This window comes from Heteronotia binoei, chromosome 20 (assembly GCF_032191835.1).
Source record: "Heteronotia binoei isolate CCM8104 ecotype False Entrance Well chromosome 20, APGP_CSIRO_Hbin_v1, whole genome shotgun sequence".
Lineage (NCBI taxonomy): Eukaryota > Metazoa > Chordata > Lepidosauria > Squamata > Gekkonidae > Heteronotia > Heteronotia binoei.
The window spans coordinates 1901347-1925875 of record NC_083242.1 but is presented as its reverse complement, the minus strand read 5'-3'; the positions used below and the strand labels follow the sequence as shown (position 1 = coordinate 1925875).

At 50.8% G+C, this 24529-nt stretch overlaps 1 protein-coding gene across 1 annotated transcript in view; it reads right to left on the bottom strand.

Annotated features, from left to right (window-relative positions):
- PKD1 (polycystin 1, transient receptor potential channel interacting) overlaps positions 1-24529 on the bottom strand; it is a 148484-nt gene that overhangs the window by 10569 nt on the left and 113386 nt on the right. The window contains exons 25-40 of the mRNA XM_060260957.1: positions 23661-23913; positions 22583-22778; positions 20295-20465; positions 17673-17816; positions 15363-15573; positions 14431-14557; positions 13333-13449; positions 13026-13075; positions 11731-11933; positions 11478-11583; positions 7686-7789; positions 7243-7445; positions 4732-4926; positions 3986-4125; positions 2156-2283; positions 845-1016 (exon numbers count right to left, since the gene is read on the bottom strand). Coding sequence (XP_060116940.1) covers positions 845-1016; positions 2156-2283; positions 3986-4125; positions 4732-4926; positions 7243-7445; positions 7686-7789; positions 11478-11583; positions 11731-11933; positions 13026-13075; positions 13333-13449; positions 14431-14557; positions 15363-15573; positions 17673-17816; positions 20295-20465; positions 22583-22778; positions 23661-23913 — 2520 coding nt within the window. The remainder of the gene's footprint in view (positions 1-844; positions 1017-2155; positions 2284-3985; positions 4126-4731; positions 4927-7242; positions 7446-7685; positions 7790-11477; positions 11584-11730; positions 11934-13025; positions 13076-13332; positions 13450-14430; positions 14558-15362; positions 15574-17672; positions 17817-20294; positions 20466-22582; positions 22779-23660; positions 23914-24529) is intronic.

Sequence of the window (24529 nt, the reverse complement as noted above, 5' to 3'; positions counted from 1 at the left end):
TAGACCGAAGCTTTGATGACTACACTGGGTGATTAAGGAACAGTTTTTTACAATTGATGAAGGAACCTACTGAAACAGGAATCCAGTTGGCACCCTGTATTTTGCTGTGGTCTCTTGTTCAACTTCTTTATTGTATAGTACGGGGTGGCCGAACTGTGGCTCGGGAGCCACATGTGGCTCTTCCACACACACTGTGTAGCTCTCGAAGCCCTCACTAATCCATCGGCTGGCTTGGAGAAGGCCTTTCTCTCTTTAAAAAATGTCTCCAAGCAGAGCCAGCAGGCAATTTGGATAATGCATTAAAAGTTAAATTTGCTTTCTTTCCACGTTCCTCCTCCTCCTCCTCCTTCCTTCCTTCCTTCCTGTTTTGTGGCTTTCAAACATCTGACATTCCTGTCCTGTGGCTCTCAGATATCTGACATTAATTCTGTGGGGCTCTTACATTAAGCAAGTTTGGCCATCCCTGGTATCGTTCGTGCTGCTGTAAGTGTTGATGCATGCAAATGCTACTGTTGTAAAGAACAAAACAATTCATCTTCGTTAACGTTATCGTGGCACAACATTACCCCTTATGATCTTTCATCCATTTTGTAGTTTCAATTCATTTTCATATTTTTGCAGTTCGGTGTCAGCATAGTGACTATCACCCATGCACCTTTAACACCTTTCCATTATTTGATTTTATTAACTTCTGACCTCTGGTACTTGGTACCATTTCCTGTTCTTTTCTGGCAGTCCCCAAGGGGACCAGCTGGTGCCGTGAGCGAGCGCAGAACACGTTGGGAGCGACATTTCCAACAGCGGGGGGACACCAGCAGGCGCAGCCGTTTGGGAGCTTCCTTACCCGGCCAGTTCAGGAGGCGAGTGGGCCCAGAGTTGCGTGAGGTTGTCAGAGACGCTTTTCCAGCCGACGGCATAACTGCTGGTGTCGAAACTGTTGGAGCCGGAGATGCATTTCTCCTCAGCTGCAGGTAGATCGGTCCAACTCAGGATGCTGCCAACAGGACTCAGGCACTCTGCAGGGAAAACAGTCATAAAATCACAGAGTTGGAAGGGACCTCCAGGGTAATCCAGTCCAACCCCCTGCACAATGCAGGAAACTCACAAACACCTCCCCCTAAAGTCACAGGATCTCCATCGCTGTCAGATGGCCAACAAGCCTCTGCTTAAAAACCTCCAAGGAAGGAGAGCCCACCACCTCCCAAGGAAGCCTGTTCCACTGAGGAATCGCTCTAATGTTCAGGAATCAGAGTTGGAAGGGACCTCCAGGGCCATCTAGTCCAACCCCTGCAAAATGCAGGAAACTCACAAACCCCTCCCCCTAAATTCACAGGATCTTCCTTGCTGTCAGATGGCCATCTAGCCTCTGTTGAAAAACCTCCAAGGAAGGAGAGCCCACCACCTCCCAAGGAGGAAGCCTGTTCCACTGAGGAATCACTCTAACGGTCAGGAAGTTCTTCCTAATGTTGAGCTGGAAACTCTTCTGATTTAATTTCAACAAACTGGTTCAGGTCCTACCTTCTGCGGCCACAGAAAACAATTCCACACCATCCTCTATAGGACAGCCCTTCAAGTACTTGAAGATGCTGATCCTATCACCTCTCAGCCGCCTCCTCTCCAGGTTAAACAGGCCCAGCTCCTTCAACCTTTCCTGATAGGACTTGGTCTCCAGACCCCTCACCATCTTCGTTGCCCTCCTCTGGACCCATTCCAGCTTGTCTATATCCTTCTTAAAATGTGGTGCCCAAAAGTCAGCCCTGTCTCACCTGCATGGCTGTATTGCCTCTCTAACCCTCCCCACTCTTCTGCTCTCTTCTCCCCGCTTTGGCGCCAAAGGAGCATCTGAGAAGATCCTCCCAGAATCCAGAGATGCATGAGACCCCTTGCCCCAAGGGCCCACCGTCCTGTGGAAGGGAAGGACCCCCGCCCATCCACCAGGACCAAAAAGACCAGCACCACCCACTTCGGGCAAAAGGTGTCAGCAGGACCATTAACTCCAGGTGACTCGAACAAGCTAGCCAAGCTACAGGCTACAATGGGCCCTTCCAAAACAGGAATTCCTCCCCCCCCCCGGCCTGTTAAACTACCAATGTTGCCCTGCAAAGCAACCTTCTGTAAATCAGGCGATGGAATATCCCCTTCTGCTCCCTCCTACCTTCCTGCAGGCGGATTTGTCGCAGCTGTGGGGCTCCCAAGGTGATGCTGAAGCTCCTTGCGCCGGAGTGGTTATTGTACAGGTGTGGCAACAGCCCCTGTGACATCCAAACCCAGAACTCATCAGGTCTGTGTGGACGTGGGAAGACAGAGACAAGGGGAGAGGGGAAGGAAGAGGAGGAGAAGGGTGAGTGTGCAACGCATGGATCCTGCGTCTGAAGACTCTTCGAAATCGCTGACTGGCTGGGACTTTCACGCTCAGCCAATTTACTGGGACTAGGGAGAATATCTGCTTTCTGGGCATTAAACCCATGGTCAACATTCCCCAGCACTGACTAGAAGAAGAAGACTGCAGATTTAAATCCCTCCCTATACTCTGAATCTCAGAGACCCAGAGCAGCCTACAATCTCCTTTATCTTCCTCCCTCACAACAGACACTCTGTGAGGTAGGTGGGGCTAAGAGAGGTCTGGCAGCAGCTGCCCTTTCAAGGACAACTCCTTCAACAGCTGTGGCTGACCCAAGGCCATTCCAGCAGCTGCAAGTGGAGGAGTGGGGAATCCAACCTGGTTCTTCCAGATAAGAGAGCTCTGGCTGACCCAAGGCCATTCCAGCAGCTGCAAGTGGAGGAGTGGGGAATCAAACCCGCTTCTCCCAGATAAGAGAGCAAAGGCTGACTGAAGGCCATTCCAGCAGGTGCAAGTGGAGGAGTGGGGAATCGAACCCGGTTCTCCCAGATAAAAAAGCAAAGGCTGACTGAAGGCCATTCCAGCTGGTGCAAGTGGAGGAGTGGGGAATCGAACCCGCTTCTCCCAGATAAGAGAGCTCTGGCTGACCCAAGGGCATTCCAAGCAGGTGCAAGTGGAGGAGTGGGAAATCAAACCCGGTTTTCCCAGATAAGAGAGCAAAGGCTGACCCAAGGCCATTCCAGCACCTGCAAGTGGAGGAGTGGGGAATCAAACCCGCTTCTCCCAGGTAAGAGAGCAAAGGCTGACTGAAGGCCATTCCAGCAGGTGCAAGTGGAGAAGTGGGGAATCGAACCCGGTTCTCCCAGATAAGAGAGCTATGGCTGACCCAAGGCCATTCCAGCAGCTGCAGGTGGAGGAGTGGGGAATCAAACCCGGTTCTCCCAGATAAGAGAGCTCTGGCTGACCCAAGGTCTTTCCAGCAGCTGCAAGTGGAGGAGGGGGGAATCAAACCCAGTTCTCCCAGATAAGAGAGCTCTCTGGCTGACCCAAGGCCATTCCAGCAACTGCAAGTGGAGGAGTGGGGAATCCAACCCGGTTCTCCCAGATAAGAGAGCTCTGGCTGACCCAAGGCCATTCCAGCAGCTGCAAGTGGAGGAGGGGGGAATCAAACCCAGTTCTCCCAGATAAGAGAGCTCTGGCTGACCCAAGGCCATTCCAGCAGCTGCAAGTGGAGGAGTGGGGAATCAAACCCGGTTTTCCCAGATAGGAGAGTTCTCTGGCTGACCCAAGGCCATTCCAGCAGCTGCAAGTGGAGGAGTGGGGAATCCAACCCGGTTCTCCCAGATAAGAGAGTTCTGGCTGACCCAAGGCCACTCCAGCAGGTGCAAGTGGAGGAGTGGGGAATCTAACCCGGTTCTGCCAGATAAGAGTCCCAAACTGGCTCTTCTGTTTTTCCAGACTGCCCTGTGTCTTGATGGACTAACCCAAAGCAAGCAGATAAGGTCAAGAAAATAACTGTTATTTGATTTAACAACTGGAGTTGTTAAGAGACCCCACAGTAAATTATCTCTTATCGAGGGAAATGAGAAACACCATATGGCATGAGGACTAAGGGCTTGGGCAAGCCATGCTTTGCAGCGGTACCTCTTGATGTGCAGGAACTGATCGCTGGCCGTCTGTCGCTTGATGGCGCTCTGCAGCAGGAAGGCCCGGCTGTTGAGGGAGGCGTCGCCGTAGTTGGTGAGGAGGGCAGCCAGCAGGAAGAGCATGTAGATGAGGAAGGTCTGCACGGAAGAGACAGGGGTGGGGGGGGTAAGTCGGGCCAGCCCCTCTCCGGGGGGAGCACCCCAAGGCTGCCTTTCCAGAGCCACAACACATAGAAGGAATCACAGCCAGCAAAGCCACAAGGAAATGCAAGCAAGAAACTGTGACAGAGTGTGCAAACAAACTAAGTAATAGAAAGGAACACGTAGTAATTCCATAAGGGAAAGGAAAGATCCCCTGTGCAAGCATCAGTCGTTTCCGACTCTGGGGTGACGTTGCTTTCACAACGTTTTCACGGCAGACTTTTTTCGGGGTGGTTTACCAGTGCCTTCCCCAGTCATCTGCACTTCCACAGGGGACTGGTGCTTCCACAGGGGACCTTTCCTTTCCTTATCGAATTCCTAGACATCCCGTTATATCATGTAATTCGTTTGCACACTCTATCGCAGTCTCTCGCTTGCCTTTTCTTGCCTCCTGGGCGACAAGCGGCACGAATCCAGCTTCGTTGACGGTGCCCTTGTTCACACACAAGAGGCCGAGGGGTGCCCTCCCTGGGGATGCTAGGAGAGCCCATGGCACTAGCACTGGCTCACCCTTCCCCCCATAGCTGTTCCCCCCCACCTCACCTTCAGCATCCTGTGCAGAAGTTTCACTTTCCTGGCTTCCTCCTTGGCCTGGAAGAGTGCGAATCCCTGAGGGGGGCGGACCTTGCCAATCTTCTCGGAGACGTGCTCCACCAGCGGGTATTCCACCAGCGTGTCGTCCTCCTCCGGGTGCAAGCGCTTGGCCACCAGCGAGATATAGAGGGCCTCCAGCAGAACCTGTGGGCGGCAAGAAGATGAAGATGAAGAAGAAGAGATTGGATTTATATCCTGCCCTCCACTCCGAAGAGTCTCAGAGCAGCTCACAATCTCCCTTCCCTTCCTCCCCCACAACAGACACCCTGTGAGGTAGATGAAGATACTGGATTTATATCCTGCCCTCCACTCCGAAGAGTCTCAGAGCGGCTCACAATCTCCTTTCCCTTCCTCCCCCACAAGAGACACCCTGTGAGGTAGATGAAGATATTGGATTTATATCCCGCCCTCCACTCCGAAGAATCTCAGAGCGGCTCACAATCTCCTTTACCTTCCTCCCCCACAACAGACACCCTGTGAGGTAGATGAAGGTATTGGATTTATATCCCGCCCTCCACTCTGAAGAGTCTCAGAGCGGATCACAATCTCCTTTCCCTTCCTCCCCCACAACAGACACCCTGTGAGGTAGATGAAGGTATTGGATTTATATCCCGCCCTCCGCTCCGAAGAGTCTCAAAGCGGCTCACAATCTCCTTTCCCTTCCTCCCCCACAACAGATACCCTGTGAGGTGGGTGGGGCTGGAGAGGGCTCTCCCAGCAGCTGCCCTTTCAAGGACAACCCCTGCCAGAGCTATGGCTGACCCGAGGCCATGCTAGCAGGTGCAAGTGGAGGAGTGGGGAATCAAACCCAGTTCTCCCAGATAAGAGTCCGCACACTTCACCACTACACCAAACTGGCAAGAGTCTTGCTGCGTATGAGATCCCCCCGCTCAGTCAGTTGACATCCCAACAGCATGTTGGGAGCATGTGAAGGGTTGGTTTGTTTTTTTAAATGAAATAAAAAAGAGCACACAACAGCCTTGTGAGGCGGGGTCGTGTCCCACAGTTGCAGGGCAGCTTTTAAAGTGCACAAAAAGTGCCGATGGTTTGAACCGAGGGCTGATGGTTTCGTTTCCGTTTTGACTCCTCAGAAAATTGGCCAGGCGGGCGTCAGAGTGGAACAGGCATCTCAGCAAGGAATGGGCCTTGCATTTATGCCAAGGGCCCCCAAACTTTTTGGGCACTTCTGGGATTCTGATGCAGCCAGGAGAGCCCAAAAACAAAATGGCTGCCACAGGAGGCGGAGCCAACTGCAAAATGTCAAGGAGGGAAGCTATGCATGACTCAAACATTAACGATACAACATTTCAGGCAGAATCTCTGCTTGACGGGATGGCTTTTCATCTGCACGGCCAGTAAAAAACACTGCAGGGGGCGAAAAGCCTTGTCTAGCTCCTCTCACTTTTTAAAAACACTTGCAAGTTTCCATTCTGACTTCTCCCCAACCCCTCGCCATACAGAATTGCACGAAGGCGGGATAAAAAACCAGAAGGGTGTGCAATTGCAGGACTTTTGAGTCCGGTTTTTCTTTTTGCACTTTGAAATGCCATCTTGCATCCCAAAGAGATACTCCGCCTTCAGCATGCCTTCCGGGCATTAGAACTCTTACTGTTAATTTGTGAAAAATATTTCTGACCCGCCTTTCAGAAACCACCATCCGAAACATAAAACAAGTTCAAGCCCAAGCAAATTAGAATGATCAAGATGCCATCGCAAAAACAAATGATGTTGTTCAGCAGGGGAAGTCCTTTGACAAAGGGCTGGGGAGACCCAACATTTGTAGCATATGTAGGTGGGAGGAGGAGGAGGAGTTGGATTTATACCCCGCTCATCACTCTGAGTCTCCTAGCAGCTTCCCTTTTCAAACAAATTTTATTAGTAACATAAGGTAATAAATTTCAATTTCTTACATCAGCTTCCAATCTCCTTCCCTTCCTCTCCCCACAACAGACACCTTGTGAGGCAGGTGGGACTGAGAGAGCTCGGAGACGACTGGGACTGGCCCAAAGTCACCCAACTGCTGCACGCAGAGGAGGAGGAGGAGCGGGGAATAAAACCTGGCTCTCCAGATTAGAGCCCCCCGCTCTTAGCCACCACACCAAAGAGCCAGTTTGGTGTAGTGGTTAAGTGTGTGCACTCTTATCTGGGGGAACCGGGTTTGATTCCCCACTCCTTCACTTGCACCTGCTGGCATGGCCGTGGGTCAGCCATAGCTCTTGCAAGAGTTGTCCTCGAAAGGGCAGCTGCTGTGAGAGCTCTCTCAGCCCCACCCACCTCACAGGGTGTCTGTTGTGGGGGAGGAAGGGAAAGGAGATTGTGAGCCGCTCTGAGACTCTTCGGAGTGGAAGGCAGGATATAAATCCAATATCTTTTTCTTCTTCTCTCAGACTGGAAGATTTGCCGGGGTTTGCCTTGACAATGGCAGGCAGATGGAAGAGACCTGCTCTGGCCGGGCGTTACCTTAAAGGGTTCCCAGAACAAGAAGGAGGAGAGGAAGCTAAAAATCCCTGAGATGAGCCACATGAGAGCCACACTGGACGTGAACGTGACGCCGATCCACGAGGAGACCCCGAAGCAGACGGCCAGGAAGGTGAGGCTGAGGGCTTGGGCCAGGTGCGAGCACCAGAAGGGCAGCAGGCGCTTCCGGAGGGCATGATCCACCACTAAAGGAGACAAAACGGAGTGGTGGGAGGGGAACCACAATGTCGTCCCCCCCGAAAGTTCTTATGGACAAAACAACACACAATGTGGGTCCTGAGGAGGAAGACCACAACAAGAGAGTAGGCCAGAGGAAAGCGGTATAACTCTGCTTCTCTCTGGGTGACCAAGAATGTCACAATTGGAAAGGTCCCAGTTTTGTGCAAGGTCCTAAACTGCGAGCGCAACTCTGGACATCCCCGTACCTGTCCGGGTGGATTTGGCCGAGCAGTTGAGTTCCCTGCCGGGGTTTGGCGCGTTCAGCCTCTGCATCATGATGGCCTCCGTCTTCTCCCCAAACATGCTGGATCTGCCAGACACAAACCGAGGGCGCAATCATAAATGATTTAGAGTTCGGAGTGAGCAGTGAAGTGGCCAAGTTTGCGGATGACACTAAATTGTTCAGGGTGGTGAGAACCAGAGAGGATTGTGAGGAACTCCAAAGGGATCTGTTGAGGCTGGGTGAGTGGGCGTCAACGTGGCAGATGCGGTTCAATGTGGCCAAGTGCAAAGTAATGCACATTGGGGCTAAGAATCCCAGCTACAAATACAAGTTGATGGGGTGTGAACTGGCAGAGACTGATCAAGAGAGAGATCTTGGGGTCATGATAGATAACTCACTGAAAGTGTCAAGACAGTGTGCGTTTGCAATAAAAAAGGCCAATGCCATGCTGGGAATTATTAGGAAGGGAATTGAAAACAAATCAGCCAGTATCATAATGCCCCTGTATAAATCGATGGTGCGGTCTCATTTGGAGTACTGTGTGCAGTTCTGGTCGCCGCACCTCAAAAAGGATATTATAGCTTTAGAGAAGGTGCAGAGAAGGGCAACTAGAATGATTAAAGGGCTGGAGCACTTTCCCTATGAAGAAAGGTTGAAACGCTTGGGACTCTTTAGCTTGGAGAAACGTCGACTGCGGGGTGACATGATAGAGGTTTACAAGATAATGCATGGAATGGAGAAAGTAGAGAAAGAAGTACTTTTCTCCCTTTCTCACAATACAAGAACTCGTGGGCATTCGATGAAATTGCTGAGCAGACAGGTTAAGACGGATAAAAGGAAGTACTTCTTCACCCAAAGGGTGATTAACATGTGGAATTCACTGCCACAGGAGGTGGTGGCGGCCACAAGTATAGCCACCTTCAAGAGGGGTTTAGATAAAAATATGGAGCACAGGTCCATCAGTGGCTATTAGCCACAGTGTATGGAGCACAGGTCCATCAGTGGCTATTAGCCACAGTGTATGGAGCACAGGTCCATCAGTGGCTATTAGCCACAGTGTATGTGTGTATATAACATTTTTTGCCACTGTGTGACACAGAGTGTTGGACTTGATGGGCCGTTGGCCTGATCCAACATGGCTTCTCTTATGTTCTTATGTTCTAATGCCTTAGCCGCTCTTGCTTGCTCCCAGAGCCAACAAGCAACACAAATCTGCCACCAAGATGTTGAAGGGCGTTTCTGGAGGCACGAATGCCCCATGGCAAGTGCTTCAGCCCCTGGACAGAAGGCAGAAGAGGTGGCCAATGACGTATTGGTGGCACAGTCCTCTGGCAAAGAAATTCCACACCAGCCCCTTCACGAATTAGCTCACGCATATGCAGGCATCCATATTTTGTGCACACGCAGACACGGCCCAACCCACCTCACTGTGAGGATGGGAGAACCAGGTGTCCTTCTTCTAACTTCCTCGAAGGAAGGTTGGAATAAAAATGTACCAGACAAGGAGAATCAGGGGCCAGGAGACCAACCCCCATGAAGAAAGGCTGAGGGACGTGGGGATGGTCAGTCTGGAAAAGAGAAGGTTGCGGGGGGGGGACACGATGGCTCTCTTTCAGTGTCTGAAGAGCTGTCACTTAGAGGAGGGCAGGCAGCAAAGGAAAAGCCTTGCTAGAATGGGTTGAAATTAAGGACTGGAAGGTACCAGCTGGAGAGACACAAGGTACCAGCAGGAAAAGCTTTTTGACAGTCAGAGTTGTTCAGCAGTGGGCTCAGCTCCCTAGGAAGGTGGTGAACTCCCCCTCACTTGCAGCCTTTAAACAGCAGCGGGACAAACGCTAGTCAGGGATGCTCTAGGCGAGTCTGGGACATTTTTATCATGTCTTAAGATTGCATGCAATTCATTCGCTATGACCTACGACCAATATGAAAGGCATTTTGTCACTCTTTGGTACCCTGTACTATCTCACTTTTCAGAAACTGGTATTATCCCAAAAAACAACTATTACAAAAAACCGATTTATTTTTGATGGTCTTCTTGGAAAACTATAGCTGTATAAGATAGCCTTTTAATAAGATAAGACAAGTTAATTGGTTAGAATATCTGTTTGTTATATCAAAACAAATGTAACATGCTGTACATGTTTATTTTTGTAATGATGTTGAAAAAATCTTGAATAATAGAGGTTTACAAGATTATGCATGGGATGGAGAAAGTAGAGAAAGAAGTCCTTTTCTCCCTTTCTCACAATACAAGAACTCGTGGGCATTTGATGAAATTGCTGAGCAGTCGGGTTAGAACGGATAAAAGGAAGTCCTTCTTCACCCAAAGGGTGATTAACATGTGGAATTCACTGCCACAGGAGGTGGTGGCGGCTACAAGCATAGCCAGCTTCAAGAGGGGATTGGATAAAAATATGGAGCAGAGGTCCATCAGTGGCTATTATATATGTTTGTGTGTGTGTGTGTGTATATATATATATATATACACACACACACACACACATATTGGCCACTGTGACACAGAGTGTTGGACTGGATGGGCCATTGGCCTGATCCAACATGGCTTCTCTTATGTCCTTATGTGACACAGAGTGTTGGACTGGATGGGCCATTGGCCTGATCCAACATGGCTTCTCTTATGTTCTTATGTGACACAGAGTGTTGGACTGGAGGGGCCATTGGCCTGATCCAACAGGGCTTCTCTTATGTTCTTATGTGACACAGAGTGTTGGGCTGGATGGGCCATTGGCCTGATCCAACATGGCTTCTCTTATGTTCTTATGTGACGCAGAGTGTTGGACTGGAGGGGCCATTGGCCTGATCCAACATGGCTTCTCTTATGTTCTTATGTGACGCAGAATGTTGAACTTGATGGGCCATTGGCCTGATCCAACATGGCTTCTCTTATGTTCTTATGTGACGCAGAGTGTTGAACTGGATGGGCCATTGGCCTGATCCAACATGGCTTCTCTTATGTTCTTATGTGACGCAGAGTGTTGGACTGGATGGGCCATTGGCCTGATCCAACATGGCTTCTCTTATGTTCTTATGTGACACAGAGTGTTGAACTGGATGGGCCATTGGCCTGATCCAACATGGCTTCTCTTATGTTCTTATGTGACGCCGAGTGTTGGACTGGATGGGCCATTGGCCTGATCCAACATGGCTTCTCTTATGTTCTTATGTGACACAGAGTGTTGGACTGGAGGGGCCATTGGCCTGATTCAACAGGGCTTCTCTTATGTTCTTAAAGCATTATTTTCTCTAAAAAAAAAAATGGGATGCTCTAGGTAGTGGTGGCCAAACTTGCTTCATGTAAGAGCCATGAAGAATACGTATCAGATGTTCGAGAGCCGCAAGACATGAACATCAGACGTTTGAGAGTCAGGAGAGAGGAAGGCAAATAGATGGGGAAGAGAGAGGTGGAAATAAAGCCACTTTAAATGCATTGTCCAAGCTGCAGGCTGGCTCGGCTTGCAGAAGTGATTTAAGGAAACAAATACCTTCTCCAAACTAGCCAAGGGATTGATAGGGGCTTCCAAGAGCCACACAATATCTCTGAAAGAGCCATGTGTGGCTCCTGAGCCACAGTTTAGCCACCCCTCTTCTAGGCCAATCCTGCACTGACTGGGGGTTGGACTAGATGGCCTCTAAGGCCCCCTCCAACTCTGATTCTGTAATTGTACATCAATTAAAAAGTTGGCCTAAAGGCTACAGTGCTCCTTCTGATTGACCAAGGCCTTTGGGCTCCAACACCACCCCCAGTTCGACTTACAGCCCCGAGAGGAGGTCCGTCTCCACCCTGCTGTACTGCCCCGCATCCAGTGGATGGGAGATGCTGCCTGTTCCATCGGCTAGAATTTGCCTGATCAGGTCTTCGTCTGTGGTGGGGAAAAGAGACATAAGATGAAGTCAGGAGGGGCTCAAAAAAGGAAGGCCTCCGTCCACCACTGAGGTGTTGACAAACGCCGGCCACACGGGGTGTCCAGACCCTGGTTGGCCTCTGCCGTCTGTCTTCCCTGTCTCACCTGAAGCAGAAAAGTATCTTGTCTGCGCGTGGGGCAAGCCGAGAGACAAGCCGTCCTCCTCTGTCGCCAAAGGCGCCTCGAGGCCAAGATGGCGGCTGGTCCTCCCCCTCTTCAGCTTCTGAATGGTGTTGCCCATGATGGAAGGGTCGCTGAGGAGATCCGGCCAGTTGGGGAGGGCCTCATTGGAATGCCACCGGATGAGGCTGAAGCGAGAAAAGAAAAAAAGCAGTCTTCAGAGGGGGAGGCTCAGAGCATGAATAAGAACGTAAGAGAACGTAAGGGAAGCCATATTGGATCAGGCCAATGGCCTATCCAGTCCAACACTTTGTGTCCCACAGTAGCCAAAAAACCCCAGGTGCCATCAGAAGGTCCATCAGTGGGGCCAGGACACTAGAAGGCCTCCACTGTGCCCCTCCCCACAAGCACCAAGAATACAGAGCATCACTTAAGGAATAAGGAATTCTCTCATGGCTTCTTTGCAGGAAATACTACTTTTCATCATAGACAGCACAAGCTCCCTGAACTGGCCTCAGGCACAACATGTCCTTTTCTCATCTGCCCACCCTTGGCAAAGAGAAGGAGGAGAGCGGGAGGTTCCCAGAGGATGTGAACTGGGGCGGAGGGGGATTCAGGTGGGTCTCTGTCCGAAGCAGCAGAACAAAGTTTGAGTCCACCTTTAAGACCAACACTCATTCTGGGTATAAGCTTTTGTATGCAAGAGCCAGTTTGGGGTAGTGGTGAAGTGTGCAGACTCTTATCTGGGCGAACTGGGTTTAATTCCCCACTCCTCCACTTGCAGCTGCTGGGATGGCCTTGGGTCAGCCAGAGCTATTGCAGAGGTTGTCCTTTAAAGGGCAGCTTCTGTCAGAGCTCTCTCAGCCCCACTCACTTCATAGGGCGTCTGTTGTGGGGGAGGAAGGCAAAGGAGATTGTAAGCCACTCTGAGACTCTGAGAGTCAGGGTGGAGGGCAGGATATAAATCCAGTATCTTCTTCTTGCAGCTGCTGGAATGGCCTTGGGTCAGCCATAGCTCTCGCAGAGTTGTCCTTGAAAGGGTAGCTGCTGTGAGAGCCCACTCAGCCCCACCCACAGGGTGTCTGTCATGGGGGGAGAAGATATAGGAAACTGTAAGCCGCTCTGAGTCTCTGATTCAGAGAGAAGGGTCAAGTATAAATCTGCAGTCTTCTTCTTCTATGCACGCATGCTCCTTCAGTTACATGCCCTGGAGAGCTTTTACCCCAAATTAAACTTGTTGATTTTAAAAGTGTCACTGGAGTGGAGGGGGACTCGCTTACCTCTTGGAGTCATCCAGGAACACATCTGTTTTCGTTTGCTCTGAAAAGGCCTGTGGAGACATGAAAAGAGCACTTATCCATTGGGCACATGCAGCCCTGTTCTCCGGATCCTGCCCATAGCACCAGCTCCTTCCGGGTCACCTTGATTTTAAAGGCACGCAACTGTCCCAGAGATTGGCTGCCTCTCATCGGAGGAGAATGAGGAGAGGCTCAGAGGGCCGGTTGTGGCCCGAGCGCTGCTTACGTCTGGGATGGGATTCAGACCCCCACGTGGTCCCACACCCCATGTCCTGCCATTGCCCCTCACCTCCGTCCGCAGCCCAGGGAAGGTGAGGAAAGAGCTCTCCAAAAGCGAGGAGTCGAGGTAGTTGTCAATCTCCAAGGACTGCTGGTCAGAATGCGTCAGGGACTGGCTGACGGACACCTGCCAGAGAGAAGGGCACTTGAAGGAGCAGCCATTTCTGTTAGGACCATGGAGCTCCGCCCTCAAGAAAGTAGGCGGGGCTCAAGTCAAAGTCAAACCCCTCAAAGTATACAGTTTGCTTCTAACCATAAAAATTAATAAAGATTTCAGGTTTTCACGGCTGGTAACATCATTAGGGTTTGTAGAATCTTTCGGGCTCAAGTGCCGTGTTCTACTGGAGAAAGTTTTTCTTCCAGACGTTTCGTTCTCAGCTGCGGAGAACATCCTCAGTGGCGTCACTGAGGATGTTCTCCGCAGCTGAGAACGAAACGTCTGGAAGAAAAACTTTCTCCAGTAGAACACGGCACTTGAGCCCGAAAGATTCTACAAACCCTAATCATAAAAATTAAAACAAAAAAAAATACATAGCAAAATACAGAACTATGAACAAGATTTAAAACATATATGATAAAAACATGACAGAATGAGACTATAACTTGGCCAAAATTCTTGTACGGGTGGCTGTAGTTATCTTCTTCCATATTTTTATTGCTCAAAAGATGAAAGTAGCCACCTTAAGGGTAACATCTGGAATGGCATCCGCCAGTAAAAATTTAAAACGTTCCTCTTCTGATCTAAACTCTGTGATAAATTGATTCAGCAGTTTGTTTCGAATGGGCCCATGAAATGGACAGGATAGAATACAATGAACAATATCTTCTATCTGATTGTTACCACAGGAACAAAGACACTGCTCCATGGGTATCTTTTGAAATCTAATCTGAAGGTACAAGGACGGCATGGTTTGGAAAGGACCTTGGGTAAATGCCTTTCTTAAAGGGGCATTTCAGAGGCCAGCAAGATAGCAAAAGCCCCCACTTAGGCAAAAGACCGCAGGGATGGTTTCTGGTTCTTTGTGGTACAGACTCTTCTGGAACGAAATGGGGAACTGTGACGTTTCCCTGCATCAGCAGTCCACCTCCCCCCCACAAACACCATTACCTTGCTGCGTGCCATCCGGAAGAGGAACAGGAGGACCAGATAGAGTGGGTAGACGACCAAACTAGAGACCAGGCCGACTGTGATCGTCTCACCGCTGACAGGAATCAGGGTGGAAACTGCCACATCGCTGGAAAAAGGCAGGAGAGAGAAGACAAAGAAGAAGAGAAGAGATTTGGATTTACGCCCTGCCCTTTACTCGGTCTCAGAGCAGCTTACAGTCTCCTTTCCTTTTCTGTCCCGACAACAGACACCCTGTGAGGCAGGTGGGGCTGGGAGAACTCAGAACTTGTGACTGACCCAAGGCCCCCCAGCAGCTGCATGTGGAGGAGGAGGAGGGAATCAAACCCAGTTCTCCAGATTAACCACTGCACCGTCACAGAGTGACTTGGGCCTACTCAGAAAGCTATTTCACTTGTCCCACTTACTAGTTTCAGAAACAGACAGGTGCTGGGGCTTAAGCCCACTGACCTGCCACATCTCTTACGTGACACGCTTCTCTCCTAATATGAACATCTGAAGCTGCCTTCTACTGAATCAGATCCTCTTTGGTCCATCAAAGTCAGTCTTGTCTACTCAGCCTGGCAGTGGCTCTCCAGGGTCTCAAGCTGAGTTTTTTCATGCCTACCTGCCTGGACCCTTTTTAGTTGGAGATGCCGGGGATTGAACCTGGGACCTTCTGCTTACCAAGCAGATGCTCTGCCACTGAGCCACCGTGGTTCTCCAGGGTCTCAAGCTGAGGTTTTTCATCCCTACTTGCGTGGACCCTTTTGAGTTGGAGATGCCGGGGATTGAACCTGGGACCTTCTGCTTACCAAGCAGATGCTCTGCCACTGAGCCACTGTCCCTCCCCTGAATCCCTGACTTTAAGGGCTGGCATGTGATTTCTCAGCTGCTAAGCCAAGATAGAAGAGGATTCAGTGCCTCGAGCGCACCTGAAGTTGACGTCTCCCACGACACCGTACCACACGGCGTTGGCGCAGAGGAAGAGGAAGACGAGGAGGCAGCAGCAGGAAGCCCTCTGGACCCGGGTGAAGCGGCTGCGGGGGGGCCGGTCCCACAGGGAGAGCCAGATGTGTTTCTCGAAGAAACCCCGCTGAAGCTCCCCCACAAAGATCCTGAAGAAGCTCCTCAGATCAGCCTCGCCTGCGGGAAAGGCAGCCAAACAATTAATTAATTAACATTATATTTATATCCCGCCCATCCTGTACAGCCTCAAGGCAGCATAAAATAGACAGTAAACGAAAATAATATTAAAACAATCTGATAAATGACAATGTTGCTACTTCAGGCGGATCATATCATATTTTCTTTCTCGCGCCCCCAGATCCTGGGAAGTGAGTAATAAAAGTGCTACGGATCCAGATGTGGGGGCAGCCCTCTCCCGTTAGACGTCATATGCCATCCGTAACAGTTCAGCCTTGCAGGCCCTGCAGAACTGCGATCAATCCCGCGGGGCCCTGATGGCTTCTGGGAGGGCGTTCCACAGTATTGGGGCCGCCACCGAGAAGGCTCTTGCTCTGGTGGAGTGGAGCCCGGCCTCCTTTAGCCCACGGACAGCAAGAAGATTTTGAGAGCTTGATCGCAGTGCTCTCTGGGAAACAGGTGGGGCAAGGCGGTCCTGCAGATAGGTAGGTCCTAGGCCATATAGGGCTTCGAAGGTTAATACCAGGACCCTGAAACAGATTCGGTACACAACAGGCAGCCAGTGCAACACTCTCAGCGCAGGCTGAATGTGCTCCTGATGGAGAAGCCCCATTAGTAGCCTGGCTGAAGCATTCTGCACCAGCTGCAGCTTTTGAATCAGAGTCAAGGACATCTGAACATCTGAAGCTGCTGTCTACTGAATCAGACCCCCCGGGTCCATCAAAGTCAGTCTTGTCTACTCAGACTGGCAGCAGCTCTTTCTCCAGGGTCTCAAGCTGAGGTTTTTCACGCCTACTTGCCTGGACCCTTTTGAGTTGGAGATGCCGGGGATTGAACCTGGGACCTTCTCCTTCCCAAGCAGATGCTCTACCACAGAGCCACAGCCCCATTCATGGCTCTCCAGGGTCTCAAGCTGAGGTTTTTCACGCCTACTTGCCTGGACCCTTTTGAGTTGGAGATGCCGGGGATTGAACCTGGGACCTTCTGCTTACCAAGCAGATGCTCTGCCACTGAGCCACCGTCCCAGCCCCATGCAGAGAGCATTACAGTAATTGATTCTTGAGGTGACCAAGGCATGGATCTCCATTCCTAAATCACTGCGCTCAAGGATGGGGACCAACTGCCGTGTTCGCTGAAGGTGAAAAGAAGCAGCTCTGGCATTGGGTGCTACTATAGAGTTAACAACGAGATAGGGCACGTGAGCTGGATTCAGACATTTCCCACAGGTGTCTTCTCCCAGCACTGGAGGCTGACAAAAGCCTTTCCCTGGGGTGTATCCCAGCTGCCTGCCGAGGAAAGGGGAGAGCCATCTCCAGACGAAAGGGGCTGTTCCAGGCCTGCCCTCTTGCAGTCCTCCGACCCTCCAGTTGAATTAGCCATGTGGTGTTCCCCAGAGGCAGTTATAAGGGGACACCATTTCTTTCCCGAGCACAAATGGCTACAACATCTGGGATAAACTTTCCGTATTCAGAATAGTCTGACGGTGCTCAGAACACTCTTAAGTCAGGGGTGGCCAAAATGTGACTTGTGGCTCTTCCATACATATTGTTCAGCTCTTGAAGCCCCCACCACTCCACTGGCTGGCGTGGAGAAGGCATTTCTGTCTAAAACACTTCTCCAAGCCAAGCCAGCTGGTGGCTTGAATGCATTTAAAGTTTAAGTTGCTTTCTTTCCACCTCTTCCTCCCTCTCTCGTGGCTCTCAAACATCTGATGTTCTTGTTTTGCGGCTCTCAAACGTTTGATGTACATCTCTTGAGGCTCTCAAACATCTGACGTTTATCCTATGTGACTCTTACATTAAGCAAATTTGGCCACCCCTGCTCTAAGCTGTGGCTTTTTGTACCTGCCTTTCTTTTCCTCAGAAACAGATCAGAGCAAAGCATTCTGGGGAGGCAGCCCAGAGGGATTCAAAATGGCAGAATGAGGCGCTGTGGGTTAGAGCCTGCCAATGGGTTCCACTATTGGAGGTGCTCTCCTGTGTCTTGCATGAGGGAAAAACCTCTCCTTGCAGACGTAGGGCTTTTGATTGAGTTTACTGGTGGCCAACTTATCGGTTTCTTCCCGATCCAAAACCCACCCCCACGCCCTGTTCACTCACTGGCAGCAAAGACCTCTCTCTCCACCAAGCCGTTGTTCTCTTCACTCTCCACAGACAACCAGTCATTCACCAGGAAGTGGAAACTCCGCCAGGTCTGCAAGTCTCGGACGATGACGTGTTGGAGGTACCAGGAGGGACTGAGCCCTAATGATGCAGGAGAGGAGGCAGAAAGAGGCATCAGGACTGGCTCCTCTAAACTTTCAGGTCCAGCCATGAATGTGCAAAGATTTTAGTCTGCAGTGTTCTGGAAACTTATAATCATAGAGTTGGAAGGGACTTCCAGGGTCATCTAGTCCAACTCCCTGCACAATGCAGGAAACTCACAAACACCTCCCCCTAAATTCACAGCATCTTCATCGCTGTCAGATGGCCATCTATCCTCTGTTTAAAAACCTCCAAGGAAGGAGAGCCCACCACCTCCCAAGGAGGAAGCCTCTTCCACTGAGGAACTGCTCTAACGGTCAGGAAGTTCTTCCTAATGTTGAGCCGGAAACTCTTTTGATTTAATTTCAACCCCTTGGTTCTGGTCCTACCTCCCGGGGCCACAGAAAACAATTCCACACCATCCTCTATAGGACAGCCCTTCAAGTACATGAAGATGGTGATCCTATCACCTCTCAGCCGCCTCCTCTCTAGGCTAAATATCCCCAGCTCCCTCAACGTTTCCTCATAGGACTTGGTCTCCAGACCCCTCACCATCTTTGTTGCCCTCCTCTGAACCCGTTCCACCTTGTCTATGTCCTCCTTAAAATGCGGTGCCCAAAACTGAACACAATACTCCAGGTGAGGTCTTACCAGAGCATGCTCTTCACCAGGCCTCAGATTCAGCAAGAGCTCACAGGAGCACAGCTCCTGAACCTTTCTGGCGCCCCCCTCTCCTCCTCCCCACCTAGCTTGTCCACTGAATAGTAGGTGCAGCTGCATAACAATCCCTGGATTAGGAGAGCGGGCAGCCAGCCAGCCACCAGGGGCTTTGCAACACCCCCAGAAGCCCACGCCACCCTTTCTCCTCTTCTTATGTGATTTTGGAGGGTGAGGGGCTTGCTGGTCTGTTGACCCACACATGGATCTCTAGGCAGCATCAGCAGGCCTCACTTGCCCAGGGCTCTCCCTTCTTGCGTTGGGTTGTTTTTGGCTAGGGGGGTGGCAGCATATACTAATGAGTTACAGTAATGAGCTTCGCCGTTTCTCTACAAAACGACCCCGGCTCTTCACAAGGTGTTAAGCCCCTACCCTGACTTCAACAAGACTCAGCCTGAACCTTCAGTGGACTGCGCCTCTGGCATGGTGTCCTGAACTGGGTGAGTGGGCGTTGACGTGGCAGATGTGGTTCAGTGTGGCCAAGTGCAAAGTAATGCACATTGGGGCCAAGAATCCCAGCTACAAATACAAGTTGATGGGGTGTGAACTGGCAGAGACTGACCAAGAGAGAGATCTTGGGGTCGTGGTAGCGAACTCACTGAAAATGTCAAGACAGTGTGCGTTTGCAATAAAAAAGGCCATGCTGGGAATTATTAGGAAGCGAATTGAAAACAAATCAGCCAGTATCATAATGCCCCTGTATAAATCGATGGTGCGGTCTCATTTGGAGTACTGTGTGCAGTTCTGGTCGCCGCACCTCAAAAAGGATATTATAGCATTGGAGAAAGTCCAGAGAAGGGCAACTAGAATGATTAAAGGGCTGGAGCACTTTCCCTATGAAGAAAGGTTGGGACTCTTTAGCTTGGAGAAACGTTGACTGCGGGGTGACATGATAGAGGTTTACAAGATAATGCATGGTATGGAGAAAGTAGAGAAAGAAGTACTTTTCTCCCTTTCTCACAATACAAGAACTCGTGGGCATTCGATGAAATTGCTGAGCAGACAGGTTAAAACGGATAAAAGGAAGTACTTCTTCACCCAAAGGGTGATTAACATGTGGAATTCACTGCCACAGGAGGTGGTGGCGGCCACAAGCATAGCCACCTTCAAGAGGGGTTTAGATAAAAATATGGAGCAGAGGTCCATCAGTGGCTATTAGCCACAGTGTGTGTGTATGTATAAATTTTTTTGCCACTGTGTTGACACAGAGTGTTGGACTGGATGGGCCGTTGGCCTGATCCAACATGACTTCTCTTATGTTCTTATATGACACAGAGTGTTGGACTGGATGGGCCACTGGCCTGATCCAACATGGCTTCTCTTATGTTCTTATGTGACACAGAGTGTTGGACTGGATGGGCCACTGGCCTGATCCAACATGGCTTCTCTTATGTTCTTATGTGACACAGAGTGTTGGACTGGATGGGCCACTGGCCTGATCCAACAGGGCTTCTCTTATGTTCTTATGTGACACAGAGTGTTGGACTGGAGGGGCCACTGGCCTGCTCCAACATGGCTTCTCTTATGTTCTTATGTGACACAGAGTGTTGGACTGGATGGGCCACTGGCCTGATCCAACATGACTTCTCTTATGTTCTTATGTTCAGTGGACTACACTTCTGGCACGGTGTCCTGCTTCATCCTCTAAGCAACAAACCTGTCTGCTGACTCTGGAACAAGTTCTGTTCCAGCACCGGGTAAACCCACTCAGAACCGGGCCTCCATGGAAGCCCAGCATGGCTGCATCTGCTCGAACCTCACCTTTGTTGTCGTGCCAGATCCGGATTTTCCAGACGGTGCCCAGACTCTGCTCGGTGGCAATCTGAAAGATGTCGAGGCTGTTGCGGCGGAAGGCGTCCTCGCTGTCCAGGTGCCTGTGGCCAGATTTGTGGTCCATCCCATACAGCGTGATCCCCACGTGGGCCGTTGTCCCTGGGAGGGAAGGAGAGAAGATAACAGATTCTTAAGGAGAAAGACTCCTTGAACTGGAAACATTAAGAAACTGAGACGGATTTCCCACTAGTCTTTCCTCACTCTCACTCTCCTCTGCTCAACAGAGCTTCCGTGGGATTTCGCACAAGCTGCCCCGGGGCTTCAGCTCGCTCCGCGTCTTTCGCGCAAAGAACCTCTAAAAACCAGTTTCTGTTTGCCGCGTGAAAAAGGAGAAGCTAGTTGCAGCCCTGGGACAGATAGTGTGAAATCCAATGGAAGCCCCACGGGGAAGAGCAGTGTGACAGCAACATAAGGCTAGTGAGGAATTGGTCTGAAACTCTGAATCCAGGGCCTTTGGCTTGCAAACCTGGAGACCTCTTGGAATTACAACTGAATTCCAGATGAGAGAAATCTGTTCCCACAGAGAAAAGGGCAGATGGCATGGAATTATTCTCCACTGAGGTCCTTCCTCACTCTGTACCCCACCTTCCCCGGAACCCACCAGAAATCTCCAGGAATCCCCCAACCAAGACATGGCAACCCTGCTTGTTGGCCTGCAAAGTGCCTTTTCTCTTGCAGGGTTCAGAAAGGGTTATTTGGCATCAGGGTCAATAAAGCAGGCGGCTTCTCTTTTCTGCCGCTCCACACCCAGAGATCGCCTTACTGCGGCCTTGGGAGGGGCAGCTGATGGGGCTGGCTGGATCCAGCCTCATTTCCTCTGCAAACAGGAGTGGCTCTGCTCTCTACCGGGCTGCCAGGGTCCCAGGGGAAAGGGGTGTTTGTCCTGGACATCCTCTCCACCGAGTGGTCGAAAACGTGCAGGGTTGGGTTCTGCTGGACCCGGTTCTACCTAGCACACCTCGACGATCCCCTTGCCCACAGAACAAGCATCTGCCCCTTTTTACAAAGGCAACAGCGGCTGCCCTGCTGATATATCCAGGACACTTTCCCTTGCACTGAGCTCCATGAGATGCCAGGGAGCTGCCATAGTTCCACAGGGCCCGTAAGGCCGAACTCTTCAAACTCGCTTTCAACGGTTAAGGGGAGGCGGCTGTTATTCCACAGCACTGACAATCCCACTGAAACCAAAATAACTGAAGCCAGGCCATCCGAATAACCAGAGCATCGACGTGCATCTTGAGGACTTTTACCGACTGTGAAATGTGTGGAAATTATTTTATTGCGTATTCTGTTTTGAATATTTTATGTTGTGTTTAACTGTTGCTAGCCGCCCTGAGCCCATCAAGGGAGGGCGGGAGATAAATTGGATAAATAAAATAGAAATAAATAAAATAAATAAAACTTGGAACGGGGGCAGCCCCGGAATCAGGAGCCAGAGGCGATGGCGTGTGGATGGTGGTAAAAATGATGGAGGGAGGCAAGCATTCCGGCTGCAAAGTCTGGAGGGCTCCTCCAGTTTGGAACACTTTCCCTATGAAGAAAGGCTGAAACGCTTGGGGCTCTTTAGCTAGGAGAAACGTCGACTGCGGGGTGACATGATAGAGGTTTACAAGATAATGCATGGGATGGAGAAGGCAGAGAAAGAAGTACTTTTCTCCCTTTCTCACAAAACAAGAACTCATGGGCACTCAATGAAATTGCTGAGCAATCGGGTTAGAACGGATAAAAGGAAGATTCACACGTGGAATTCACTGCCACAGAAGGTGGCGGCGGCTACAAGCATAGCCAGCTTCAGGAGGGGATTGGATAAAAATATGGAGCAGAGGTCCATCAGCAGCTATTAGACACAGCATTTTATTGGAGCTGCCTGGGGCAGTAATGCTCTGTTTTCTTGGTGCTTGGTGGGGGGCAAAGTGGGAGGGCTTCTAGCCCTACCTGTGGACCTCCTGATGGCACTTGGGTATTTTTTTGGCCACTGTATGACACAGAGTGTTGGACTGGATGGGCTGGAGGCTAAAAAACTGTGAGGTAGCTCACACTAACTCAGCTTAGCGGGAACATTGCTCTCAGTAGGGATCAGTCACCAGGAATCGCCAAGACATCCAGGTATGCACACACACATGCACAAAATTAAATTTGGCCCAACTTCACAATCAGTGGCTGTAGAATGCATGTATGTTTATGAGAGATTGGATCGGGCTCCCCCGGCTACTTACCTGACCCGCTGCCCCATCCTGTTTTCACAAGGATCTCGTACTTGTAGAGCCCATTCTTCCCACAGAAGGGGATCACCCCCACGCGGTTAATGTCGATGAGGTCCAGTTTGTGCACGATCACGGCTGCCACCGAGTATGTCACCAGGCAGATGGCGCAGGTCAACAGAACGATGTAGTTCAGCCCTGGGCCTGGAGGCTGAGCGAAAGAAAGGGACAAGGAAAGGTTAAGAGAACATAAGAGAAGCCATGTTGGATCAGGCCAGTGGCCCATCTAGTCCAACACTCTGTATCTCACAGTGGCCAAAAAACCCAGGGGCCATCAGTGGAGCCAGGACACTAGAAGCCCTCCCACTCTTGCCCCCCACCCAAGCACCAAGAAGACAGAGCATCAGTGCCCCCGATATGGGAACATAAGAGAAGCCATGTTGGATCAGGCCAGTGGCCCATCCAGTTCAACATTCTGTTTCACACAGTGGCCAAAAAACCCAGGTGCCATCAGGAAGTCTATCAGTGCGGCCAGGACACTAAAGCCCTCCCACTGCTGCCCCACCCCCAAGCACCAAGAAGACAGAGCATCACTGCCCCAGACAGAGAGTTCCATCCATACCCTGTGGCTAATAGCCACTGATGGACCTCTGCTCCAGATGCTTATCCAATCCCCTATTGAAGCTGGCTATGCTTGTGGCCTCCACCACCTCCTGTGGCAGTGAATTCCACGTGTTAATCACCCTTTGGGTGAAGGACTTCCTTCTATCCGTTCTAACCCAACTGCTCAGCAATTTCATTGAATGCCCACGAGTTCTTGTATTGTGAGAAAGGGAGAAAAGGACTTCTCTCTCTACTTTCTCCATCCCATGCATAATCTTGTCAACCTCTATCATGTCACCCCAGTCGACGTTTCTCCAAGCTAAAGGGCCCCAAACGTTTTAACCACCTTTAACAAGGTTATTGTGCCTTCCCTGCACCCGTTGCTGTCTTCTCAGCTGGCCGAATGCACAGAAATTGCAACGAGCATAGAAGATACCCCAATGTCTGCCAGAGAAGCTGGCCCTTTGAGAACACTCCGACTGTGACTCACAGGCTGTATGAACTGGACTGAGTGTGGCGGGACGAAGAGGCTGGCGCCGAACGCGGTCAGGTGTTGGGTCAAGCACACAGCCTGGTTGGGCGTGGTCCCCTCCAAGGGCGCCATGCCTTCCGTCTTCCAGCACTCCTCCTCTTCGTCGAAATACTGGCAGAGAGAGCTGTAGAGGCCCAGCGTCACTTCCACCGGGGACCAGAGGAAATGGTTTGTGATGTTCAAGTAGTAGTCCTTCGCAGCATCCTCTGTGCTGAGGGAGGGAAAGACCGAAGAGGTAAGGAGGAGGCAGAAGGGAGGGGCGGTTGGCACATACGGAGAAGCCGGGGGGGGGGGCTCAAATCTTGCTCGTGGTTCCCGGAATACCAGGTGAAATCAGCTAATTCAATGCAGGCAGAGCACAGAGGCTGTGCCTAGAGGTGACAGATTTTGGGGGTGGGGGTGGGGGTCTCATCCTGCATGTAGAATCAGAGTTGGAAGGGACCTCCAGGGTCATCTAGTCCAACCCCCTGCACAATGCAGGAAACTCACAAACACCTCCCCCTAAATTCACAGGCTCTTCATTGCTGTCAGAGGGCCATCTAGCCTCTGTTGAAAAACCTCCAAAGAAGGAGAGCCCACCACCTCCCCAGGAGGAAGCCTGTCCCACTGAGGAATCGCTCTAAGGGTCAGGAATCATAGAGTTGGAAGGGACCTCCAGTGTCATCTAGTCCAACCCCCTGCACAATGCAGGAAACTCACAAACACCTCCCCCTAAATTCACAGGACCTTCATTGCTGTCAGATGGCCATCTAGCATCTGTTGAAAAACCTCCAAGGAAGGAGAGCCCACCACCTCCCAGGGAGGAAGCCTGTTCCACTGAGGAACCG